The sequence below is a fragment of the Australozyma saopauloensis genome, chromosome 1 (genome assembly GCF_035610405.1).
Source record: "Australozyma saopauloensis chromosome 1, complete sequence".
Classification (NCBI taxonomy): domain Eukaryota; kingdom Fungi; phylum Ascomycota; class Pichiomycetes; order Serinales; family Metschnikowiaceae; genus Australozyma; species Australozyma saopauloensis.
This window is the reverse complement of record NC_086131.1, coordinates 45349-66211: the sequence shown is the minus strand read 5'-3', so window position 1 is coordinate 66211 and position 20863 is coordinate 45349. Positions and strand designations below refer to the sequence as shown.

The window sequence follows — 20863 nt, the reverse complement described above, 5'->3', positions numbered from 1 at the left end:
TCATATGTTGTTTTAATGTCTTTGAAGCTCATTTCAATAAAACCATATCTTTTAGAATTATGTAGAACTCGAGAATAATAATTGATCCTTTTGTGAGTATGCACTTGATTCGTGTACACTTTTATATCAATTGCCTTATCGCCGAGCAATACATAAAGTGTACTTAGAAGTTTAAGCTATTTAGATCGCTCACAATCTAAACAAAAAGAACCGAAACAGCAACTGTGTCTTCAATTAATATTTTGCAGATTTCAAACATGAAACGACATCGTGATCGCACTTCCCACAATGCATATTGCTAACGTGCTACATCATTTAATCAAGCCATAAATTTCATATAAACTTTAAACTGACCTTAGACCCTTAGTTCACACGCAACAACTCAACGTCAAACACCAAGGTGGAGCTTGGAGGAATCACAGGTGGGAAACCTCTGGCACCGTAACCCTCATGACTTGGAATGGTCAACTTGGCACGGGAGCCAACAGACAATTTAGGAATAGCAATGTCCCAACCCTTGATGACTTGGCCAACACCAATTTGACACTGGAATGGGCTACCTCTGTCACGAGAGGAGTCGAATTTGGATCCATCAGCCAAGGTTCCGGTATAGTGGATGGTGACAGCGTCGCCGACCTTAGCGAAGGTCTTTCCATCGCCCTCTTGGAGAATTTCGATTTGAGTGGAAGCAGGAGCAGACATTTTGGTTTACTTTAGACTAAGAAGAAAAGTGGCAATAGTTGTAAACGTAATTCGGGCGAGTTGGGTCCCGGGCATTATGCAGGCCCGTCCTCGTGCTCTTTGGAAATTACAAGGGTGGAGGTGGAAACATGTATTATTGGAATTCTGGGCTAAATCTTCTGCATATTTTTGAATAAGCTTAAGGCTTGTAGGATTGTGTACTGGCTTCTGTAGGGTCTGGGTTGTGTTCTGGGTTGCTGTGGATGAATCTGAAGAGTTCGAGCAGAAGTTGGGCTAACTATTTCGAATACTTGCTCAATGATTTGTTTGATTGCAAATTTCACTTAGAAATTCAAAAAGTAAGTTTGGGCGGTTTAGTGGCAACTAGACGATGCTTGTCGGTTTATAGAATCTGAAAAAGTGAAGACATGACACCATAAGCAATGCGTGCAGCTAAGGGAACGCAAAGGAGTAATTTTGCAGGTATGCAAAAGACGACTTTGATCTGCAATTGTTGAAACAGAGCACATCAGAAGTCATTTTTGTCCTGGCATCCTTGTACTTTTAGACTGTCATCAGAAACGAGAATAGAATGTTTCTTTTGAATCGGACAAGTTCAAGTCCCCTCTTTTATCTACTAATGGTCCCAGAATTGAAATCTGAATTAGTTCATGGAGGATATCCAGGTGACGATCATCTTGCGATTGGCGCAATACAGTCTACTCGATAAAAACAAGAAATTACGTATATAGAGGCATCAAGTTCTTGTTTGCTTTTTATCGCAGATCAGAGATTTTCCTTCGGGACAGACAATTGCTCAGTTGGCTCAGGTAGATGTAGATCCTCTGATCCTCACTGTAGGAGTATAAATACAGTCGGTGTTTAGATGGAAAAGACTCATCATTGAAAACACTTCATTCGAGGATTCCCATCAATCATGAAGCTTGAGTATTTCATGTTACCGATCCTTGCGACTTTTGTTCTGGCCATTCCAATGACAGACTTCCAAGACGACGACGACATCGCGATTTATAATATCAAAGCCGAGGATTTGCAAAATATTCATAACCTGTTTGCGGAGCTCAGAGGCAGATTCATTGCTCACGACATCGACCCCAAAGAATACTATTGCAAGGATTCCTACAACTATGATGTATTGAACAAGATATCAGCACTGCCAGAATTACTCAAGAAAGTCAATGATTTCAAAACTCTTATTGAGCAATTTGAATACACTGAAGATGAGTTCTTCTGTATCTAATGTGAGTGGTTCTCCAAGTATTTTAGTAAATAGGAATTGACTTCAAATTTCACCTAATCAAGTAAATGAGGATATTTTAATGAACAATCAAATTTTATGGGCGCAAATTACTTGTTAAAAACATGAAAAGGAATGTATTTATTTGTTGTGAATCTTTGCTATGAAAAACTAGCATCAGACGGGCACGTGGTCTAGTGGTATGATTCTCGCTTAGGGTGCGGGAGGTCCCGGGTTCAATTCCCGGCGCGCCCCTCTCTGATTTTTTTTTGAGTTAGTTTCTAAACATGAATATTTCGTGATTGCCCTTCTCTTCTTTGGTGGTTGGGAATATGGGCCATACATAATGCAATGGGGTTTACGAAGGCAGTCCTACACAGTGAAACTCTAGTTCTATCAATTTTTGCGGTATTTGTCTATTATTTTATTCTGAGTTCGTAATGTCTTGCTGAGACAAGTATTCCTTTACTTTGTTCAAAACCTCTGAGTTCATTTTATAGCCGTGGTGATTAGGGTCAGGGTACGCACCACTCTTCACTTCATCATTGTAGTTTTCTAAGGCCAATTTTGCTTGTCCATGGAAATGCATATACTGTTTCACAAATTTTGCTGGCTTTTTGTCTTCCATACCAAGGATGTCAGCGGTGACAAGAACCTGACCAGAGACAGCATTGCCTGCGCCAATTCCGATCGTGGGAACAGACACCGAGTCCGTCACAAGCTTGGCCAATTTATTAGGAACGCACTCAATCACCATAGCGAAAACACCTGCCTCTTCAATAGCTTTACAGTCTTCGACAATCTTAACGGCACTTTGCAAAGTATTTCCTTGTAGACGGAACCCGCCCAAAGTATTGTGCTTTTGAGGAGCTAAACCAATATGCCCCATGACAGGCACTCCAGCTTGGACAATTTTTTTAATGGTGGGAGCCATCTCCACACCTCCCTCGATCTTCACTGCCTGAGCCTTTCCCTTTTTCACTAGAGTGATTGCTGAACGAACTGCTTGAGCCTCAGATTCCTCGAAACTTCCAAATGGAATGTCTGCTACTAGCAAGGATGACCTGTTCCCCCTGTTGACTGCTCTGACATGGTGCACCATGTCTTCCAATTCTAAAGCATTTGTATCCTCGTAGCCGAGTGCTACCATTGCTAGAGAATCTCCAACGAGAACTGTATCTATTTGTGCTTCATCTGCTATATTTGCAGTAATTGCATCCCATGCGGTTACCACCGAAATAGGAATTTTCTGCTCGTATAAGTTTTGAATGGTCCGAACTGTTTTACGAGCACATGCTCCGTGTGCCGAAAGTTTTGGAACAGATGAAGAGAAGCTCCTTAGGCAAGCTTTTAACATTCTTGAATTATTTGATATTTGTATTCTGTGATGTTCAATGATTATGCGGTGAGCATAAGTTCACTTGCAAGGTAAACGAGCAGGTTTGAATAAATAAGGTGGTGATGCCACGAGCTATGTTGAATATAGTCGAATCTACTGGCAAGAGTTGAATCTATGAGCAACACGACTCGTTACTAATGATTGTAGGGAGTTTATTTGGACAATGAGTCACACAAGAGAGTAGTCGGTTAGAGGACTGTGAAATTTGCAGTCGGACCGAGCTATATGCATTGAGAGGAAGATATGAGAAAGGTAGTCAAATGCAAGTGAACCGAGAAACACGGGTTTTTTTTAAGCTTTTCATATGGGTTTTCTTTTTTTTTTCCTCAGAATATATTAATGAATTATGATGTCTTCTTTCTATTGCCTCCAGTGAAGAAGGACTGTTTCTAGATGAGTGATCTGAGACACAAATATGTAGGATCGTTGGATTTAGGATACAAAACCAGGGTTTAGAAGGGCAATGAGCTGGGGTTGCTTACCAATAGTTTCAGAAGTTCAAATCATGAACAAAATTTTATAAGTGTTTTTTTTTTGTCTTGAAACCCGAGCACAGGTCAATCTTTTGTCATCTATGGATATGCGATGTCTACATTTGAAACTGGTATGAGAGCTGGTGAAGATGACCAAATGTTCATGTTTGACCTTCGGTTTTACGATACGGGAGATTCACAGAATAAATTTTAAGCCGTTTCAGATATGTCTTCTTGGGTGCAAGAGGCCAGGCTCGCAATTTAGCGCGGATAGAATTACCCGAAATAGATTTGCAGCCATCAGTTTGATTAGATACCCGAACAAATAAATACTAGAATGAGGTGTAAAATAGAAAACAAAACCCAAGAGCTGCTATGCTGAGACTTAGCTCTGTGAAGTTGTCAGTTTTAGAGTGTGCGCATGTCTACGAATCTAAATTATGTCCATGTATCATTGCTCTAAGTTCGTCTCCCAACGGTTCGGGTATGCACATAGACATACAGGACATATATATATACCATTGAAATACCCATCAAATTCTACTCAAATCTTCTCACTTGTTTTCTCGAATAATACCACAATGCCTTGTTTTGATGATTCGTTTACCATGAACCATACGTGCTATCGTATCAAAGACCCTAAGGTCAGTATTCCCTTCTACGAGAAGCATTTTGGCATGAAGCTTATCTCTCATTTCGAGCTCGATGGCTTCACCCTCTATATGATGGGCTACGAGACGGTGGATCCAACCAATTGGGCAGCCAGACCTGGTATTTTGGAATTGTGCCACAACCACGGTGTTGAACATGATCACAACTACACATTGAACAATGGAAACGGAAAGGAGCACAGAGGCTTTGGCCACATTTGTATCTCAGTCGACAACATTGAAGAATGTGAGAAGAAGCTTCTCGCAGATGGTGTCAAGTTCCAGAAAAAATTGGCGGATGGACGTCAACACAACATTGCGTTTGCCTTGGACCCCAACGGGTACTGGATCGAGCTCATTGAGCATGGCAACGGTAAGGCTACAGCTAAGACAGACGAGTCTAACTACCAGTTTAACCATACCATGATTAGAGTCAAGGACCCAGTCAAGTCTTTGAAGTTTTATAGGGAAGTTTTGGGTATGAAGTTGTTCCGCACCCACGAGTCTGAGGCAGGCAAATTCACTCTCTACTTCATTGGCTATGATCACTCCGGTATTAAGGAAGGAGAGGTAGATCGCGATATTGTTGCAGCTAAACAAGGTGTCATTGAGCTCACTCACAATTGGGGCACAGAGAACGATGACTCCTTCGAAGGGTACCACAACGGTAACTCTACCGAAAATGGTGCTTTACAGGGATACGGTCACACTTGCGTGTCTTGTGATCATCCAGGTAAATTTTGCGAGGAAATCGAGTCCGAGTTTGGTGACTCCGTCACCTGGTCTGTCAAATGGAATAAAGGAGGTATGAAGGATTTGGCATTCATCAAGGATCCTGATGGATACTCTGTGGAGATCATCGGTCGCCAAATGTTCAGCGATTGGAAGGACGGTAAACCACCTTCGGCCAACTTGTAAATTTAGAACTTAATGGATGGCCTCTGAAATACTTGTTGACAAATGAGCGCTTTATGGATAATATCTTAGGAAGTCACCCAATGTCAGAGGATGTCTAATTGGAGCCAATACTTGCTCCCTGTCGATGTTTGTAACCGGACGGCTTCATTATACGCTATCTAAACGAAGCACATGATTAGAATTCACAAAATACATATCATGATCTTCTTTTACAATCTATAAAAAACTTCGATGGATAGCTGTAGTCAATTTTACAACACAATCGAAAATTAGCATTGAGTGCATTTCCTGGTGGTCTTCTAATCGTAATCAGGTGCCAGAAACGGTCAATCTACGGTGCAGGAGCGTGTATGCTTTTGATTTATTTTTGCAGCCATTCTGCGATTAGGCCTTTGAAGCCGATCATGAAAAGAGAAAGGTGAGTCTCAGACGAAGTGCGATGTTTTGCCGATAATCCAGTCAGCCACGCGACTCTGGCCACTCCTCTTCTGCCTCATGTCAATAGCTCCGACTTACTCCTCAACCAACAAAAACATCCATCTTCTGAATATTCTTCACTATGGACAGAGTAGTAAATATTGCCTTTTCTGCACTAAACAGTGAGTTTAATCTTAGCACCACTGCGAGAACAACTTCTGGAATGGCCGCAAAGTTTTGTGAGGAAGATACGTGAATTAGTCTACCACGAACCAGCATATATTTGGAAGACTCTTTCCTGACAATGGTACCTCCATCCTTGAGAGGCAGCAAAACTCTCGATTTTCCAATGATCTATGCTTTGGCAATTTTTTTTCATGATCACCACACCCTCAAGCGAAGCAAACCTTCTGGCGATTTCACAAAGATGATTTAAAGTAAAGCAGAACCTCAAAGAAGGAAAATTTGAACTCAATAAATTACCGATGTGAATCTGTAGATAACTTTCCGATTCAGCTATATGATGAATGTAAGCATGTCCTACGATCTAGACCACCAGCGCAACCCTATTCATCGACTTGGTTCTTCCCAAAACAAAAAAGCAATTTAGCTACAAAGCACATTATAAACTGGAACTTGACAAATCCCACTTCCATATTGTTCCGAACCCTTCAAATTGTCAGCACCAGTTACTCAGATTACTAATTCCATCAGAGGCATAAAACTCCCTGATTGCGGTCCTGCAGGAAACTCTCACAGTTGAGTACCCCAGTCTCAGCCACATATATAAACGGATGTTTGCGTACCTTCTCTTGGCTGTTTTCATGATCAGCATTTTGAAAAGATTCTTTTTCGCATCTCCAGTCATGGCCTCCGCAGAAACCAAGTCCAAGGTCCAAGCCTTGATCAAGAACAAGCCTATTTTCATTGCTTCTAAGACATACTGTCCTTATTGTACAAAAACCAAGGCTACCGTCAGCTCCATCACCAAAGACGCTTATATTTTGGAGTTGGATACTGAGAGTGATGGTGCTGAGATCCAAGAAGCTTTGTACGAGATTACTGGACAAAGAACTGTACCTAATGTGTTCATTGCTGGAGAGCACATCGGTGGAAACTCCGATTTGCAAGCTTTGAACTCTCAGGGCAAGTTGGAGCCAAAGATCAAGGCTGCTTTGTAGAGTTGACGCTTAAATATAATGAATGTTGTTAGATAACTATGCGTAAACTGTAGATATGGTTTGTCATGTGAGTGAATAGACTAGAAAAAAATGAGATTGAAGAAAGGACGGTGTCATTTCGAGGTGATCTGTTGAATTTAAAATCTCGATGCGCATTCCTGGGCGTTGACTTTTGATTCCTGTTTGTGTTTTGTTGCATTTGAAGCTTGTAAACTGCTTGAGACCATCAGTGAATCTTCCGTCAAGTTGCGGGTGCTTTATAGATTTTTATGGCTTGTCTTTGATCCAGCAAGTAAAAATTTAGTCCTGGATATCAGTTCCTGGAGTATTGCAGACATCACTGGTACAGTAGGAGCTTTGTAGGCAGTAGTAGTTATGTGCTCAAACGATCCGCGAAATTACAAACTTGGTTTCAAAGTATACCAATGAGCGTGGCGAATTGGTTTTCCAATTTTGTATACTAACCAAGTCAGTGCTTCCTAGACGAGTCAAAGGCGAGTCAAAGCAGTGTAGCATCAAGAGACAAGCCAATAATGAGCTCAACGAACGAGGAGTTCTCGCAAAAAAACCAAGTTCTGCTTCAGCTCTTTGTATTCTACGATGAGCGTAGGGTCTTTCCTCCTGATGCCTCTGTGAATACAGACTCTTACTCCAGGTCTTAGAAATGGACGCCGACATCGGAAGCGACTATATTCTGAATATCAAGTGAAACTTTGTGAATTCAGTTCTGACAATAAATACACAATTCTCAATGGTTTTTTTTTTTGTCAAGTCTCCGGCGCACACCACCTGTGATTTTGAATTGCCCAGCCAAAAACCTAATGAACCCTATTGTTTCGACATGTGAAATATTAAAATTTAAAGTTCTGCCAAGCAAATATGAAAGCGCTTTTAGAATCATTTTCGTTAATTTTTGTCCCCTGATCTTCTTTTCATTATTGATCGATTTTCGTGCCCCTCTTTCGCGATCAAGCCCCTACTTCAAGGTCCTGCTGGGCTTCTATGTCCGTGCATGGAACACAGGTCCGGGGTAGATAGGACTCCACATCATCACACATCTTCTCATCAATTGTCCCACATAAATTACCCCAACATTTTAGAATCGCACCTCCGGCCCCCAATTCTTCACTTTATGAGTTTATGAGCATAGGAAATCTCCTCATTCTGAACACAATGGCGTCTCTGCGACACCTTTCTTGTGGAAGCCGCACAGTTCGGCGGTTCTCTAACGCAGTTACTTTTACGTCCATTGATCGATCGCAGTCGCTCGGTAAGGCTGCCGCGAAGCCTCTCGTCAGTACGTCCTGTAAGTTGCGTGTTCCACTTTTGAAGAGCCCGTCTCATTTGGGCCATTACTCGTCGCGAGTGAACAGGATGTACAATGAGGATAAGTATAGTGCATTTGTGCTTGATATTGGGAAGGAAAAGGTGTTCAATTTCAACATTTTCGACGGCCATGGCGGCGAGCAGTGCCTGACCTTTCTTCTGGAAACATTAGCGAAGACTGTGGAGGGGCTGACTGATTTGGTTGAAGACACCGACGCCCAAGATAAGCTACTTCGTAAGTATGGCACCGATATCGGAGGTTACTGGAAAAGATGGTACAAGCAAAAGAAGGCCAATGTCGAGAAAATGCTTTTAGCTGTGCCTCAAGTTGCTCAGTTGTCGAGATTCGAGATGCCTTATGATGACCTTATGCTTCGTCTCCCTCTCGCGTTCCTTCGCACGGACTACAACTTCTTTCAACAAGAGGACAACGAGCTGGGCTCGACTTGTACCTCTGCATACCTCGAGACAATCTATTCAGAGCAACCGAACGAGTTTCGTCCGGTGTACGAGAGTTATTTTTTCAATCGTCAAACCATATCAAAGCTAACAGTTGCGCAGGTCGGTGATACTAAAGCTATCTTGGTTGATCGAACAGGAGAAGCACATGCCTTGACGATCGCTCATCATCCTTCAAACCCAGTAGAGTCTTCCCGTCTACGGAGGTACCTGACCAATTATTTCATGACCGATTCTTTCGGCGAAGAGCGTTTCATATCACTTGCTAACACCCGATCATTTGGCGATTTAAAGTTCAAGGAAATGGGTGTTACTGCTGAGCCTGACGTTGTTCAATACATCATAGGAGATGTTGATACTATACTGAAAAAACTCACCGAGGAGGAAATCAAGAATCACACTATTGGCGGTCTTGGGGGCGACGAGGCGTTTCTTGTCTTGTGCACTGACGGAGTCAGCAACGAGCTTACAGATCAGGAAATAGCCGACATTGTGATGTCGAATTTCAACTTGAAAGGTCACTTGAAAGCTAATCCACAGCACTGTGCCGAAGAGGTTGTGCGCTTTGTTGAGTACATTGGAGGAGATGACAATGCTTCATGTCTTGTAGTAAGATTGAATGGATGGGGGAAATGGCCAATCATTGATCGAACTGGCCAACTTAGACAAGAACGATTAAACGCGTACCTGCCTCGAGACAGAAGGGATTGAGCGGTTCAAAGCGTGACAATACGAACTGGACTTAAGTAGTTTCGCTGACGCTTAAGCTACAATCAGATTCCACACATTACACAGATCTCCGGCATTTTTTTTCTCACTTAAAGTTTCAGATATATCAATTATGACTTCAAAAAGATTTCTATCGCTTCTATTTGCTTTCTGTATGAATTTGTGTAGCTGCTTTCGGTTGTTTCTTCAGTGTTCATTAATATATACAAGGTGTGAGAGGTCTAGTTCTTGGAGTATTTGTAGACAAACTTCTTTCTGGTCATAGCAAACTCACCCAATTTGTTGCCAACCATTTCATCGGTGATTTCCACGTCCACGTAGTCTTTTCCGTTGTGGACTTGGAATCTCAAACCCACAAACTGCGGAAGGATTGTACAGCTCCGAGCATTTGTTCTGATTGGTGCTCCGGTTTTCATTGCCTCAGCAATAGGAAGAGGAACAACGTGAGGACCTTTCCATGCGGATCTTCCTTTGAGAAGCGTGAAGGCAGCTCTCATTGTGTGAATAATAGTTGTACTATGTGAGGAAGGAAAAGAAAGACACAGATTCGTGCAAGCCTATACTAAGAAGAGGATTTGAACTCTGGTTTAAACTGAAGTCAAGGATATGACGGGCTCTTATTCTGAACTTGACTTGTCGTATTCAGCCTGTTTGGAGTTTTTCATGAGTATCTTGGGTCACATGATCAGTCGATATAAAAAAGAGAGGATAAATACAAAGAATGCATGAGTTGATAGTCTCGAATGGATAAGATAGGTATTCAAAACATGTAAATTATAGAAACTTCTCTGTTAATGCTATTTAGTTCGTATCGTTGTTTGGTAGGCCAACTTCAATCCCCTAATCATTGAGAAAGAAGGGACAAAAAAATCCATAAACGAGTCCATCTCAAAAAAAAAGATTGAGTTTCTTCTTCTTTACAGCGAGACATTTTTTTTTACCTGATTCTCGTGTTGCACCTCTCCACGGTATTATCTTCTGTAAAGGTATGCGATGCTCATCACTACCACCATGTTCGCTCCACGGTTCGATCCTGATGCGGAAGTCGTTGAAAAAGCTTCTTCAAAAGTGCTTCTCCGAAAGCGTAAATTGAGTAATGCCTCTGTTGATCTGGAAGCTGATAATAGTGGTGAGGAGGATAGTAGCAGCGATAGTTCTAGTGACAGTTCGGACAGCAGCTCTGATAGCAGTGATAGCAGTGATAGCGAGAGTGATAATGAAGAGGATACACAAACTCCAATTCCTGAAACACCACTAAATAGTGTTCTGACAGAGGATAACATGGATGTTGACCTTCCAGAAGCTCAATCTCAAGCATCAGAATACAATGCAGATGCACAAATGGAAGAAATTGTTGCTGCTGATGATGACTATACCAGCAGACATTCCAAAATCTTTGACAAGTTCAAGAATATTCGTGCCTTGGAGTCCGCTGGCAATGATACAGAATCAATGGAGGATGTCCCCACTCAACAATTGACACCAATGCCGCAACCAGAGCTCCCCAAAGACGAAGAACTCATAGCCACACTGACATATCTGAAAAACCTAGATTGGCTTGCTAAACCGGCATACTCTGCGCCTGGCACTGTGCGTCCTTTTTCCGATTTCGATTTGAGCCCTTTAATACAAAAGAATTTGGCAAAACTTGGCTACAAAGAAGCGTTCTCGGTGCAATTATCTGTTTTGAAGATTTTACTAGAAGACATCAAAAAAAATAAGCTTTCTCCTGATTTCAGAGGCGATGTACTTGTCAATTCCTCGACAGGTTCGGGTAAGACGCTAGCCTATGCCATTCCAATTGTACAAGCACTCCAAAATCGTACTGTTCCGAGAGTCCGGGCGATTGTTCTCGTGCCCACTAAACCTTTGATTGTTCAGGTTGCAACTACTCTCCGTGAACTCTCTCAAGGTACATCTCTTTCCATTGTCAATTTGACAAACGACAGATCCCTAAAAGAAGAGGCTTCAAGATTGAGGGCAAATGTTCCTGATGTGATTGTTACCACACCCGGTAGATTGGTCGATCATTTATCCCTGGGAAGTGTTTCACTCGAAGCTCTCCGATTTTTGATTGTCGACGAGGCTGATCGTTTGCTTTCACTGTCCTACCAAGATTGGAGTCAAGTGGTGGTTTCACATATCGAGAAATACTTCGGTACCTCGAGAAATCTTGCCACGACTTGGAACTTGGCACCTCAAAAATTAATTTTTTCGGCCACTTTGACAACTGATGCCGGTAAAATGGCTATGTTGAAATTATCAAAACCTAGATTGGTCGTTGTTAACTCTGTGGATCGCCCAATGACTGAGATGTTCTCTGTTCCAACCACTTTGACTGAATACAAGTTGAAATTTCTTTCGCTGCAGACGGTTCAAAAACCTTTGTTGCTTCTCAAGTTTTTACTCAGCACGCATAGGTTCAATTCGGTGCTTATATTTGCGAAGTCGAATGATGCTACGATTCGTTTGACAAAAATCTTTAATGAGCTCTTGCCTAAACTCTGTGTTGGTAAAAAAATGACCGCAGCATTTTTGAACTCCACAAACAATCAAAGCTCCATTAGATCTAGAATTTTGCGAGACTTTGACGAGAAGAAAGTCAATTTTTTGGTCGCTACAGATTTGATTTCTCGTGGTATTGATGTGTCATCCATCTCATGTGTTGTGAATTACGATCTTCCTTCATCTGCGCGTGACTTTGTTCATAGAGTCGGTCGTACGGCCAGAGCAAATTCTTCTGGTGATGCCGTATCTATGTGTTTTGGTGATGGTGAATTGAAATGGTTTGAAACGTTAATGAACGATGTTGGAAGATCTGGCATGGTCTATGAGGTCGAGGCACCACATACAGAGAGGTTTGAAGAAAAGATTTACGACGACGTCATGGAGGAGTTCCAGAAGAGTTTATAGAAAAACGCCACATTAAACTTGCATATCTAACCTAGAGAAGAAATGACATGATTCTATGAAAAGTGTTAATGGTAAAGACTTCTTAATGGAAAATTCTCTTTATTCAAACTCTTACAATCTCTTTGAACAGATTTTAACCTGTCGCCCCATATCAACTTTTAATCCCGCACATGTGGCTGATATACTTCGATTGTACATAAATTAATGAGAACTCTTATTTCTAGTACCTCCAAAGGTTTGCTTTGCAACAGATATTCGAAGGCATTGATAATAAAATAAAGTACCTATAAGAGTATCAAAATTCATTGACAACAAAAGCCTGGTTAGCTCAATCGGTAGAGCATTTGACTCTTAAACACTATAAGGTCAATCAAAAGGTTGCGGGTTCGAGCCCCGCATCGGGCTTTCTTTTTCCTAATTTTTGCAACAATATCTATCATTTAAGCTCTAATTAATTCTGTATCTATTCTAAATGTCGTTTTCAAATGAGGGCCCGAAAATGGCCAAAATGGCCATTGGACGAGAATCTTGTCTCAAACACACCACTCGAGTTTTAGGGAAGCCAAGTTCCCAACCAATCTGTCTTAACTGATCAAAGTCCAGATTGCGCGGAAGAAAAAACCCAAAATTCTTTGCCAAAGGCATCATACTATTACAAAGCTCTCTTAAATTAAATGGCTGCATCACATTTAAGTCGAAGGTCAGTTGGTGTTTGTAGTTAGGCCCACCCCACGGAGGAGAGCAGAAGACAAAGTCGAATTTCCCGTCCGTCAAATCTTCGGGAAGCCATTTTGGACTTTTAGCTAGTTCTAACCAATCTCCCTCGATGAACCATGTCTTTTCACTCACGCCATATATCAGACAATTGTGTCTGGAGCATTTCACATTAGTTGGGTTGATATCTACACCTCCCACACGTTCGAACAATTTAGCAAATTGAATGGTATTACCCCCGCCACCGCAACAAACATCTAGCACGTTTTTACAGTCTGGAATCAACTTTTTTACTAGAAGTGCAGTAGCCTCTGCGGTGATCTCTGGTGTGACAGAGTACCATAATTCCGATGAAAGGAAAACACCTTCGTCATACTTGGAGAAGATTTTGTATCGCTTATTCCAATACTTTTTACATTGCTTGGGTAGCGTATGTAGGGTATGCATAAGCAATTCTGGCTCCAGAATTACTTCATCGTCAGACATGTGTAGTTCGTATATGCGATGATCTGCGTTGGTGAGAAGATAGAGGTGCGATCGCTTAGGTTTTCGAGCAATGATGGGAGAAATAAACTTAAATAATTCTTTTCACCAAGAAAGAGAGAAACCACTGTGCTCTTTATTTTGTGGTTTGATTATTTTGCAACCTAAATCCAAGACTCATTTCGTAAGATCTCCAGCTCCCTAACGCTAACTTACTTCATATCTATCAATCTCGATCAAAGCAAGTATGTATTCAATTAAACTTCAAATAAAAAATCATGTAGAAATTCCAAACAGCCGCTGGGTTTAATGGGATAATGTTCACTAGATTCTCCAAATCTTGCCGTCTCCATCCATAATTATATTTTCATCAACCATGACTTTGGCTGCTGCTTTGAATTCCGCTTCAGAGAAAACATCCTCTTGTGCGAGATTCTCATTCACGGCGGCCATTGTGGTATTTATAGGACAAGACGCTGACTCATTCCTGAATAAGTCAGAATCCAATATTCTCAGCATCAACCTCTTGAATATCTCGTATCTTTCCGAAGTGAGACCAGTGGACCCAGTATTGGCATCAACACTAGAAACGTTGGTTTGTATTTGCGTCAATGGCTCTTCCCTTGGAAGCTGGTCGGATAGGTTTTCGCGAGAGAGTACCAAATCCTCCATGTCATCTGCCATCTCCTCCACATATTCGTCTTCCTCATCCTCAGCAGGTTGCTCGAAATCGCTGTCGTCGTGTGGCAGTGCTGGCTCTGGCTCAGACTCGGACATTGAAAGTTCTTCCTCCTCATACCCAAACAGAGCAGTCTTTCTTCTTTTAAGCATGCTCTTCTTCGAAGTTTCCTTGAATAAGGCAAAACGAAGCAATTCTTCAGCGACTTTGGCATCCTTGACGTCCACAGACTTCGAAAGTCTCACTTTTGCATGTGCAGTGGCTAGACGAATCAAGGTCTCCAAAGTTCTCGCAGTTACTGGAGCAGTTCTCTTGTTTGTTTCAGAAGGATCGCTATTTCTCAACGCAGCATATGTTGCAACGATGTATTCGGACGATTTTTTGGACAAAATCGGCTTAATACGTTGCTTTGCGTATTGAATGTACTTCTTGAGAAATGATATGGAAACGATAGTAGGGCTTGTTTCACTACCGGCGCGGCCAGCCACACCTGCGTGTAACAAGGGGTTAAATTTCTCAAAGACTGGCTGCTCCGTCTCCTCGACGGTGTCGTCCATTCCTGAAGCTAAAGAAAGAGTGGCCCGCTCGCGAATTGGCTCGCCCTCAGCAAGACCAGGCGCAATAAATCTGTGCATTCTCAAAACGTGCTCCGAGATAACTCTATCCTTTGTTTGCTCAACGTCGTCGGTGACGACAAAAAGTAAATCAAAACGGGACAAAAGAGAATCAGGCAAGGCGATATTCTTATGAGGGTCTTTGTGAACATCATACTGGCCAAATACTGGATTAGCAGCAGCAATAACGGAACATCTGGCATTAAGAGAGGTGTGAATTCCAGCTTTTGCGATGGTGACAGTTTGTTGTTCCATCACCTCGTGGATGGCCACACGATCCAGGTCGGACATTTTGTCAAACTCATCGATACACACGATACCTCTATCTGCAAGAACCATCGCACCAGCTTCAAGTCTTCTTTCACCAGTTTCTTTATCAGTGGTGACGGCAGCGGTCAAACCAACACCGGAGGAACCACGACCTGTGGTTGCTATGGCAAGTGATGCAGTGTTTAAAACAAATCTCAACATTTGAGACTTTGCCGTAGAGGGATCACCCACCATTAAGATATTGATGTCACCTCTCAAGTGAGAGCCATTGTCCAAGTTTTTTTCTATACCACCAAACAACATGAGCAAGACAGCTTTCTTGATATGGTCGAATCCGTAAATAGAAGGAGCGAGAGACTGGGCCAAAGTATCGAATATTTTCTTCTCCAGTGCCAATTTATTGATGTTCCGAACGTCAGAATCGGTCAATTTTTCGTGAGCGGCCACACCAGTGGATCTAGCATGCAATGGATAAACAGCATTAGCCAAAATAACAGTTTTGAAGGAGGCGTTGTTGTTAGTTGCTCCTCCTAATGCTCTGTAGACACCAACAATCTCGACACGATCACCCGGTTTTGTGAGATCAACTAGATCATCATCGAGCACAATATCCACAGATCTAGGCAATTGGCCCGCAGGAGCGATCTCAGGCATCTCTTGAACAGAAATCTTTTGATAATCTCTATAGGTTGAGTAACCATATTCAGGTGTCAACTTGTTTCCATCAGGATCTTCCACTGGGTATACCGCTGGCGTGGAAATGGCGTCAAAAGATGTTGTGTTATCGTGATAGTTTTTTGCATAAAATCGAGCAGTCTTCTCGGCATAGTGAACCGATCTGATCACTTTGGGACGCACAAGAGATGCACGAGTCACAATACCCTCCACTGTCACCATGGTAGAAAGCATGTCTGCGGTGATCGTTCTCGGAGTCACGGAGTGTCCTCCAAAGGCACCCTTAAACCCGATGTAAAATTGTTGGTCGTCATCTAATGGTTGGTAGCGGTCATCATTAGGATCATAAATGGTCAAAACGGTGTCTCTTAGCGCACGCTCACAAGCGGGCAAAAACTCTACAGGAGTGTTCAACAAGCCGCGCCAAAACTCGACATCAAAATCACGCACTTCATCGAGTGATACGAATAGTCTTACCCTTCCCTTCATGAGCATATCCTTGATTTGGTTTCTGTAGTTTGTCCCTTGGACATTTATCTGATCAATGAACTCCTGGAACCGCCGAACACGATCACCGAAAACGGCATCGATGGGCTGATCAAATTGAGTGTCATCCATTCTGTGGGGGTAGTGTTGGCTGTTTTAGTGCCCAGGTGTGAGAAGGAAAAAAGAGTTGAAGTATGGTGGGGGATGGACCATGCGCGTAATTACTTTTCCGAATCGGGACACGCGATGGGTAAATGAAGACTGAGGCAATTTGATTTGAGAATACGAAACGTTAAAATAAAAAAAAATGTTGAAAATAAAGCTATGATCCGGAACAATACATTGTGTAATTTTGAGGTAAGTTGTGACACGTTTTTGATATTAATATTTGTAAATTAATTTCAATGACATAGTGCAAAAGTGGGCAAAATGTTGAAACTTAGAACAGGACGCGACTCTCTTGGAGAGAATTGAAAAAGTGAGTACTTTATTTTAGACCAAACACTACTTTTTCATCCGGATATCAAAGATATGTTTATCAATATTATCAGAAAAAAAATCTATGAGTCTGCAATGGGTGTGTAGCATTCAGCTTTAAGGCAAGGCATTCCTCAGAATAGCAGGACTGGACGGGATCATGGATATGAACAATTTCAAACTGATCTCTAATGAATCTTTTTTTGAACTACTTGCAGGTTTGGGAACGGTTGTGTCTTGAAATCCGATCAAAAAACGATGAAAGAGATACCCGTTTAAAAGAAACTCTTGTTTATATCAATTTCCGACCAACATAGCCCTTCCTAATTCTAACTTGATGTCTATATTCTTATCCTCTTGTTACATTAGTTCTATAATGCATATTTACAACAGCCATCCACCCACAAATGCTTTTCCCTCTCCAACTGCAAACAAGCTGTCATACTCCTCAAACTCCAAAGACGCCAAGCCCCTGTAACGCCTAGTTTTCTCACTTTCCATCAAGGTCATGTAACTCCAATCTAAGAAATCCTCCATGTTGTAACTTGGCTTCCTGAACGGTTCTCCAAAAATCTTCGCTAATGTAGCAATATTTGGATGATAATGGCTCATCAAAGTTTCCATCTCCCACAACGAAGAACCCATAGCACCTGTTTTTAACGGGTCAGTCTCTGAATTGTTGAAAGTGTCAACGTATCCGGAAGTAGCATCAGGGTTGTGAAGCAATACCATACAAGATGGATGCCTCTTCAACAAATTGTAGATGAGAGGAATGACAATTACCACACCAGGAGCTGAACCTGTCAATGCTAGTCTGGCTAATCTTTTGATGAACGAGGCTATTAAGTTTGCCGATAAATGCGTGGAACTAAGAAATAAGTCACACAAACGGAAGAAACGAGATCTGTATCTAGTAAACAAAAGGGTAGGCGTGAGAAGGGAGTAAAGCTTTGTGTAGAAATCCGGGTATTCTAGATTGTGATTTTTCATTAGCTCCCACAAGGAATTGAGAGCCAAGATGGGTACAACGTCATCATCTTGTTGGTCGTATGCATCAGTAAGGAAGTCCATGAGTCCAGCAGGGACAGCCATAAATGGGATAATTCGTTTGTGTAGAATGCTCAAAAGAGCCTTGTATTGCGATGCAGAGAGTTCAGTATTCTTCAAAACAGTCAAGAGACATTTTTGATATCTTGTTTTGATATTGAACTTGTAAGCAGAGTCAGGAAGCTCAATTGGAACCCAATTGGGAAGCGACCTCAACTCGTCATCATTGGTTGTGTACAAGAGACCGGATCTAATCAAGGTGAAGTAGTTGGGGAAGAGCATAGAAGGGAGAGCTTGCTTTTCAGCACATTCATCTAGTTCTTCTGCGAGATCATTACTGAAGAAGTATGTCTGCAAGTCCCAGTATTGAGAGAACGATTCCGCGAACTGAACGAGGAGGAAATTGTCTGTACTTTCATCAGACAAGCTGCTTCCAATCTCGCTAAGAAGGAGCAGTTTTACCAAATTTCTGTATGTGACAACAGGAAACTCACCAGTCTTCTTAGCTTCCATGTGAACGATCTTCAAGTAAATTTCAAGAGCATCAATTTGCAAAGACAGTTCGAAGGCTAAATTGTGTTGAATCAACTCAGCCAAGATTGCGATGAATGAAGCGTATTTGGTATGCAACCAACGTGCGACCAACTGTTTTTTCTCATCTTTCAGTTCCAAAGCCATAGCTTGGCCCGAGAATAGAGCCTCGAAACACTTGAATAGTGAGACAGCTATCAAACGAGCATTTTCTTCCACTGCCACATCTTCAGACTTGCGGAGATGCTCGATACACTTCCTCAATTCTTCAAGTAAGGTCACAATGCTGTTGTAAGCCGATTTTTCAGTTACATCCTTGACTAGTCTGGAGATGTCTGAGGCAGTTAAATACTTCGCCTTAGGCGATTCTAAGGTGTTTGTTTTGGCGAGACTTTTCGACTGAGTGCCAGGTTCAGAGACCTTAAGCTTCTTGGACTTTTGGACTTTCTCACTCTTCCCGCGCTTTGCCATTTTGGGGGTGTTTTAGTATTGCAGACCTCGAGTTCTGTAACTCTATCAAGAGATGAGATCCTGCATACCATACCCACATAGTAATTGTTTCAACAGTACGGTTACCCGGCCGGAATGATCCCGCTATATAAGAACTTCACTCTCTGCCACCAGTTTTAATCTCCATATGACCTTCCAAGTTTTATACACATGATGAAGTCTCGCGTATCATCATACAATTCCCTCTGGAGTTGAGCCGGCTTTGCCGATTCCTCTGGATATGTAGAGCCGTACGGTTTTACGGGGTATTTCTGGTGAAGGTGTTTGGCGCACCCATTCTTGTTACATAACACAAACGCTGAAAGAGTTTCTGATCCTGAAGGTTGTATTGTCATGTCTGTCACGACGCTAGTCGCCGATAAGTTCTTATAGGTGAGGAGCGTTCGTTTAATCTCGTAATTATCGTAAATTAAGACTCCACTAGGACTTGTTTGAGTCGACAAATAGTCCTGAGATGTAGGAAAGTGCATTTCTAGCGAGACGAAAATATGTCCCCTTTACCATTATAATTAGGTCTTCTCTTTTTCGTGTTTTTTGGGATTGTGGATGAATCCGCAACTTGAATTTCCACACCAGAAGCATTTATTTTCATCACTTAATTTGCTGCGTAATGAATGCAATGGTTACTCTCTCGATCAGCGTGCAAAGAGATCGAGCTAGTGATAGTATTTGCTAATGATTGCAAAGCTGGCCTTTCAAAATCGATCTTGTGATTCCAATGAAATGGGTGGCAAACTTTTCAAACAATTTCAGACTCCCCTAAAAATCCAAAAGCACAACATCACTCTTCTGGACTTGTTATTGTTCTTTTCTATTATTGTTCTTACAGGAGCACCAATCGCATAAAATCATTTAATTATTGACTATCTACAACATCTTTCAAACACCTTATGATTAGTTATACAGCTTAAATGAAGGTCTCGTAAGCAACAGGAGCCAAGGTCTGAGGAGAGTTACCCTCGGCAGAGACGATCTTGGACTCTCTTGGTTGAGCAGGTTGTCTCTTCAATTGGACTTGAGTACCGTTCTCCTTAGCCTCTCTCTTCTTAGCAGCGTTGTCCTTAACTCTGTTCAAGAACTCTTGACGACACTTAGAGTGCTTAACGTGCTCAACTCTCAAGTTGACCTTCTTCTCGAGGTATCTGTGACCAACAACCTTGTTGATGATGACACCGACAGAAGACTTGGTGACGTTGTAAACGATACCGGTCTTACCGTGGTAGTACTTGTGTGGCATACCCTTTTGGATAGAACCGTTGGCCTTGATGTCAACAATGTCACCAACCTTGTAAACAGTCAAGTAAGTGGACAAAGCGATTGTTCCGTGCTTCTTGAAGTCACGTTGGAACATGTAACGAGTACCAGATCTGTAACCACGACTGCAAAGTTAGTATTATGTAATGAGGAGGTGAATGAAAGTTGACAGAAGCAAGTGAATTAATCATTGAAAGCTGCAAAGTATGCTCACACGGAGTACTTCTTTAGAAGCACTGGCAAGAGGGCACCATGTGCTCAGAATCAGCAGACTCAGACTCAGACTAGCTCAGTCCCTCGACGTGATCAGCTTAAGACACTGAGAATGTTGATATGTGTATGGTGTCCGAGCTCATGGCTGACTTTGCAGGGTTCTTTGTTCAAAAGCGAAGAAGGAACTTTTCATTCAGATCACGTCAGGGAACTCAGCAAATTGAACCGGTTGATTCAGATTGCCGGACGCAAGGGATTCAATTTCGATATTGAGGGGGTTGACACATACGATTTACCCATTTTTCTATACTGCTATGTAACTAGGAAGAGTGAAGATTTGTTGGTTGATAAATTTTCTCGCACAGTGCGCTGGGGAGCGAGGGAGTGCAGACGAGGTTTGTGAAGGGACGTACACACGTGAGAAAGTCATCACGTGCTTCGCATTGTTTGAGAAGGAGCCACTATCTCAAGAAGAGGGCAGAAACCCTAAGAGCGACAGTCGCGAT

General features: G+C 42.1%; 11 protein-coding genes and 2 non-coding genes across 13 annotated transcripts; 6 read left to right on the top strand and 7 right to left on the bottom strand.

Annotated features, from left to right (window-relative positions):
• Positions 1–363: 363 nt before the first annotated feature.
• Positions 364–702, bottom strand: PUMCH_000027 (uncharacterized protein; the record flags this gene model as incomplete). Its single annotated transcript, XM_063019129.1, has 1 exon — positions 364–702. One exon carries the CDS (start codon positions 700–702, stop codon positions 364–366), a length of 339 nt encoding a protein of 112 aa, XP_062875199.1.
• Positions 703–2122: 1420 nt separating this feature from the next.
• On the top strand, positions 2123–2194 carry PUMCH_000026. The gene has a single exon. It is a non-coding gene; the product is annotated as a tRNA-Pro (tRNA).
• Positions 2195–2363: 169 nt separating this feature from the next.
• On the bottom strand, positions 2364–3296 carry PUMCH_000025 (uncharacterized protein; the record flags this gene model as incomplete). The annotated part of the gene is made up of 1 exon (XM_063019128.1): positions 2364–3296. One exon carries the CDS (start codon positions 3294–3296, stop codon positions 2364–2366), a length of 933 nt encoding a protein of 310 aa, XP_062875198.1.
• A 955-nt stretch (positions 3297–4251) lies between these two features.
• Positions 4252–5379, top strand: PUMCH_000024 (uncharacterized protein; the record flags this gene model as incomplete). The annotated part of the gene is made up of 1 exon (XM_063019127.1): positions 4252–5379. The coding sequence occupies one exon, from the start codon at positions 4252–4254 to the stop codon at positions 5377–5379; it is 1128 nt and encodes a 375-aa protein (XP_062875197.1).
• A 1211-nt stretch (positions 5380–6590) lies between these two features.
• On the top strand, positions 6591–6977 carry PUMCH_000023 (uncharacterized protein; the record flags this gene model as incomplete). Its single annotated transcript, XM_063019126.1, has 1 exon — positions 6591–6977. The coding sequence occupies one exon, from the start codon at positions 6591–6593 to the stop codon at positions 6975–6977; it is 387 nt and encodes a 128-aa protein (XP_062875196.1).
• Positions 6978–8117: 1140 nt separating this feature from the next.
• Positions 8118–9473, top strand: PUMCH_000022 (uncharacterized protein; the record flags this gene model as incomplete). The annotated part of the gene is made up of 1 exon (XM_063019125.1): positions 8118–9473. The coding sequence occupies one exon, from the start codon at positions 8118–8120 to the stop codon at positions 9471–9473; it is 1356 nt and encodes a 451-aa protein (XP_062875195.1).
• Positions 9474–9712: 239 nt separating this feature from the next.
• On the bottom strand, positions 9713–9988 carry PUMCH_000021 (uncharacterized protein; the record flags this gene model as incomplete). Its single annotated transcript, XM_063019124.1, has 1 exon — positions 9713–9988. The coding sequence occupies one exon, from the start codon at positions 9986–9988 to the stop codon at positions 9713–9715; it is 276 nt and encodes a 91-aa protein (XP_062875194.1).
• Positions 9989–10484: 496 nt separating this feature from the next.
• Positions 10485–12404, top strand: PUMCH_000020 (uncharacterized protein; the record flags this gene model as incomplete). Its single annotated transcript, XM_063019123.1, has 1 exon — positions 10485–12404. The coding sequence occupies one exon, from the start codon at positions 10485–10487 to the stop codon at positions 12402–12404; it is 1920 nt and encodes a 639-aa protein (XP_062875193.1).
• A 317-nt stretch (positions 12405–12721) lies between these two features.
• On the top strand, positions 12722–12809 carry PUMCH_000019. The gene has a single exon. It is a non-coding gene; the product is annotated as a tRNA-Lys (tRNA).
• Positions 12810–12872: 63 nt separating this feature from the next.
• Positions 12873–13604, bottom strand: PUMCH_000018 (uncharacterized protein; the record flags this gene model as incomplete). Its single annotated transcript, XM_063019122.1, has 1 exon — positions 12873–13604. The coding sequence occupies one exon, from the start codon at positions 13602–13604 to the stop codon at positions 12873–12875; it is 732 nt and encodes a 243-aa protein (XP_062875192.1).
• Positions 13605–13925: 321 nt separating this feature from the next.
• Positions 13926–16457, bottom strand: PUMCH_000017 (uncharacterized protein; the record flags this gene model as incomplete). Its single annotated transcript, XM_063019121.1, has 1 exon — positions 13926–16457. One exon carries the CDS (start codon positions 16455–16457, stop codon positions 13926–13928), a length of 2532 nt encoding a protein of 843 aa, XP_062875191.1.
• Positions 16458–17186: 729 nt separating this feature from the next.
• On the bottom strand, positions 17187–18851 carry PUMCH_000016 (uncharacterized protein; the record flags this gene model as incomplete). Its single annotated transcript, XM_063019120.1, has 1 exon — positions 17187–18851. One exon carries the CDS (start codon positions 18849–18851, stop codon positions 17187–17189), a length of 1665 nt encoding a protein of 554 aa, XP_062875190.1.
• Positions 18852–19797: 946 nt separating this feature from the next.
• On the bottom strand, positions 19798–20657 carry PUMCH_000015 (uncharacterized protein; the record flags this gene model as incomplete). Its single annotated transcript, XM_063019119.1, has 2 exons — positions 19798–20269; positions 20647–20657. The coding sequence occupies 2 exons, from the start codon at positions 20655–20657 to the stop codon at positions 19798–19800; spliced, it is 483 nt and encodes a 160-aa protein (XP_062875189.1).
• Positions 20658–20863: the final 206 nt, after the last annotated feature.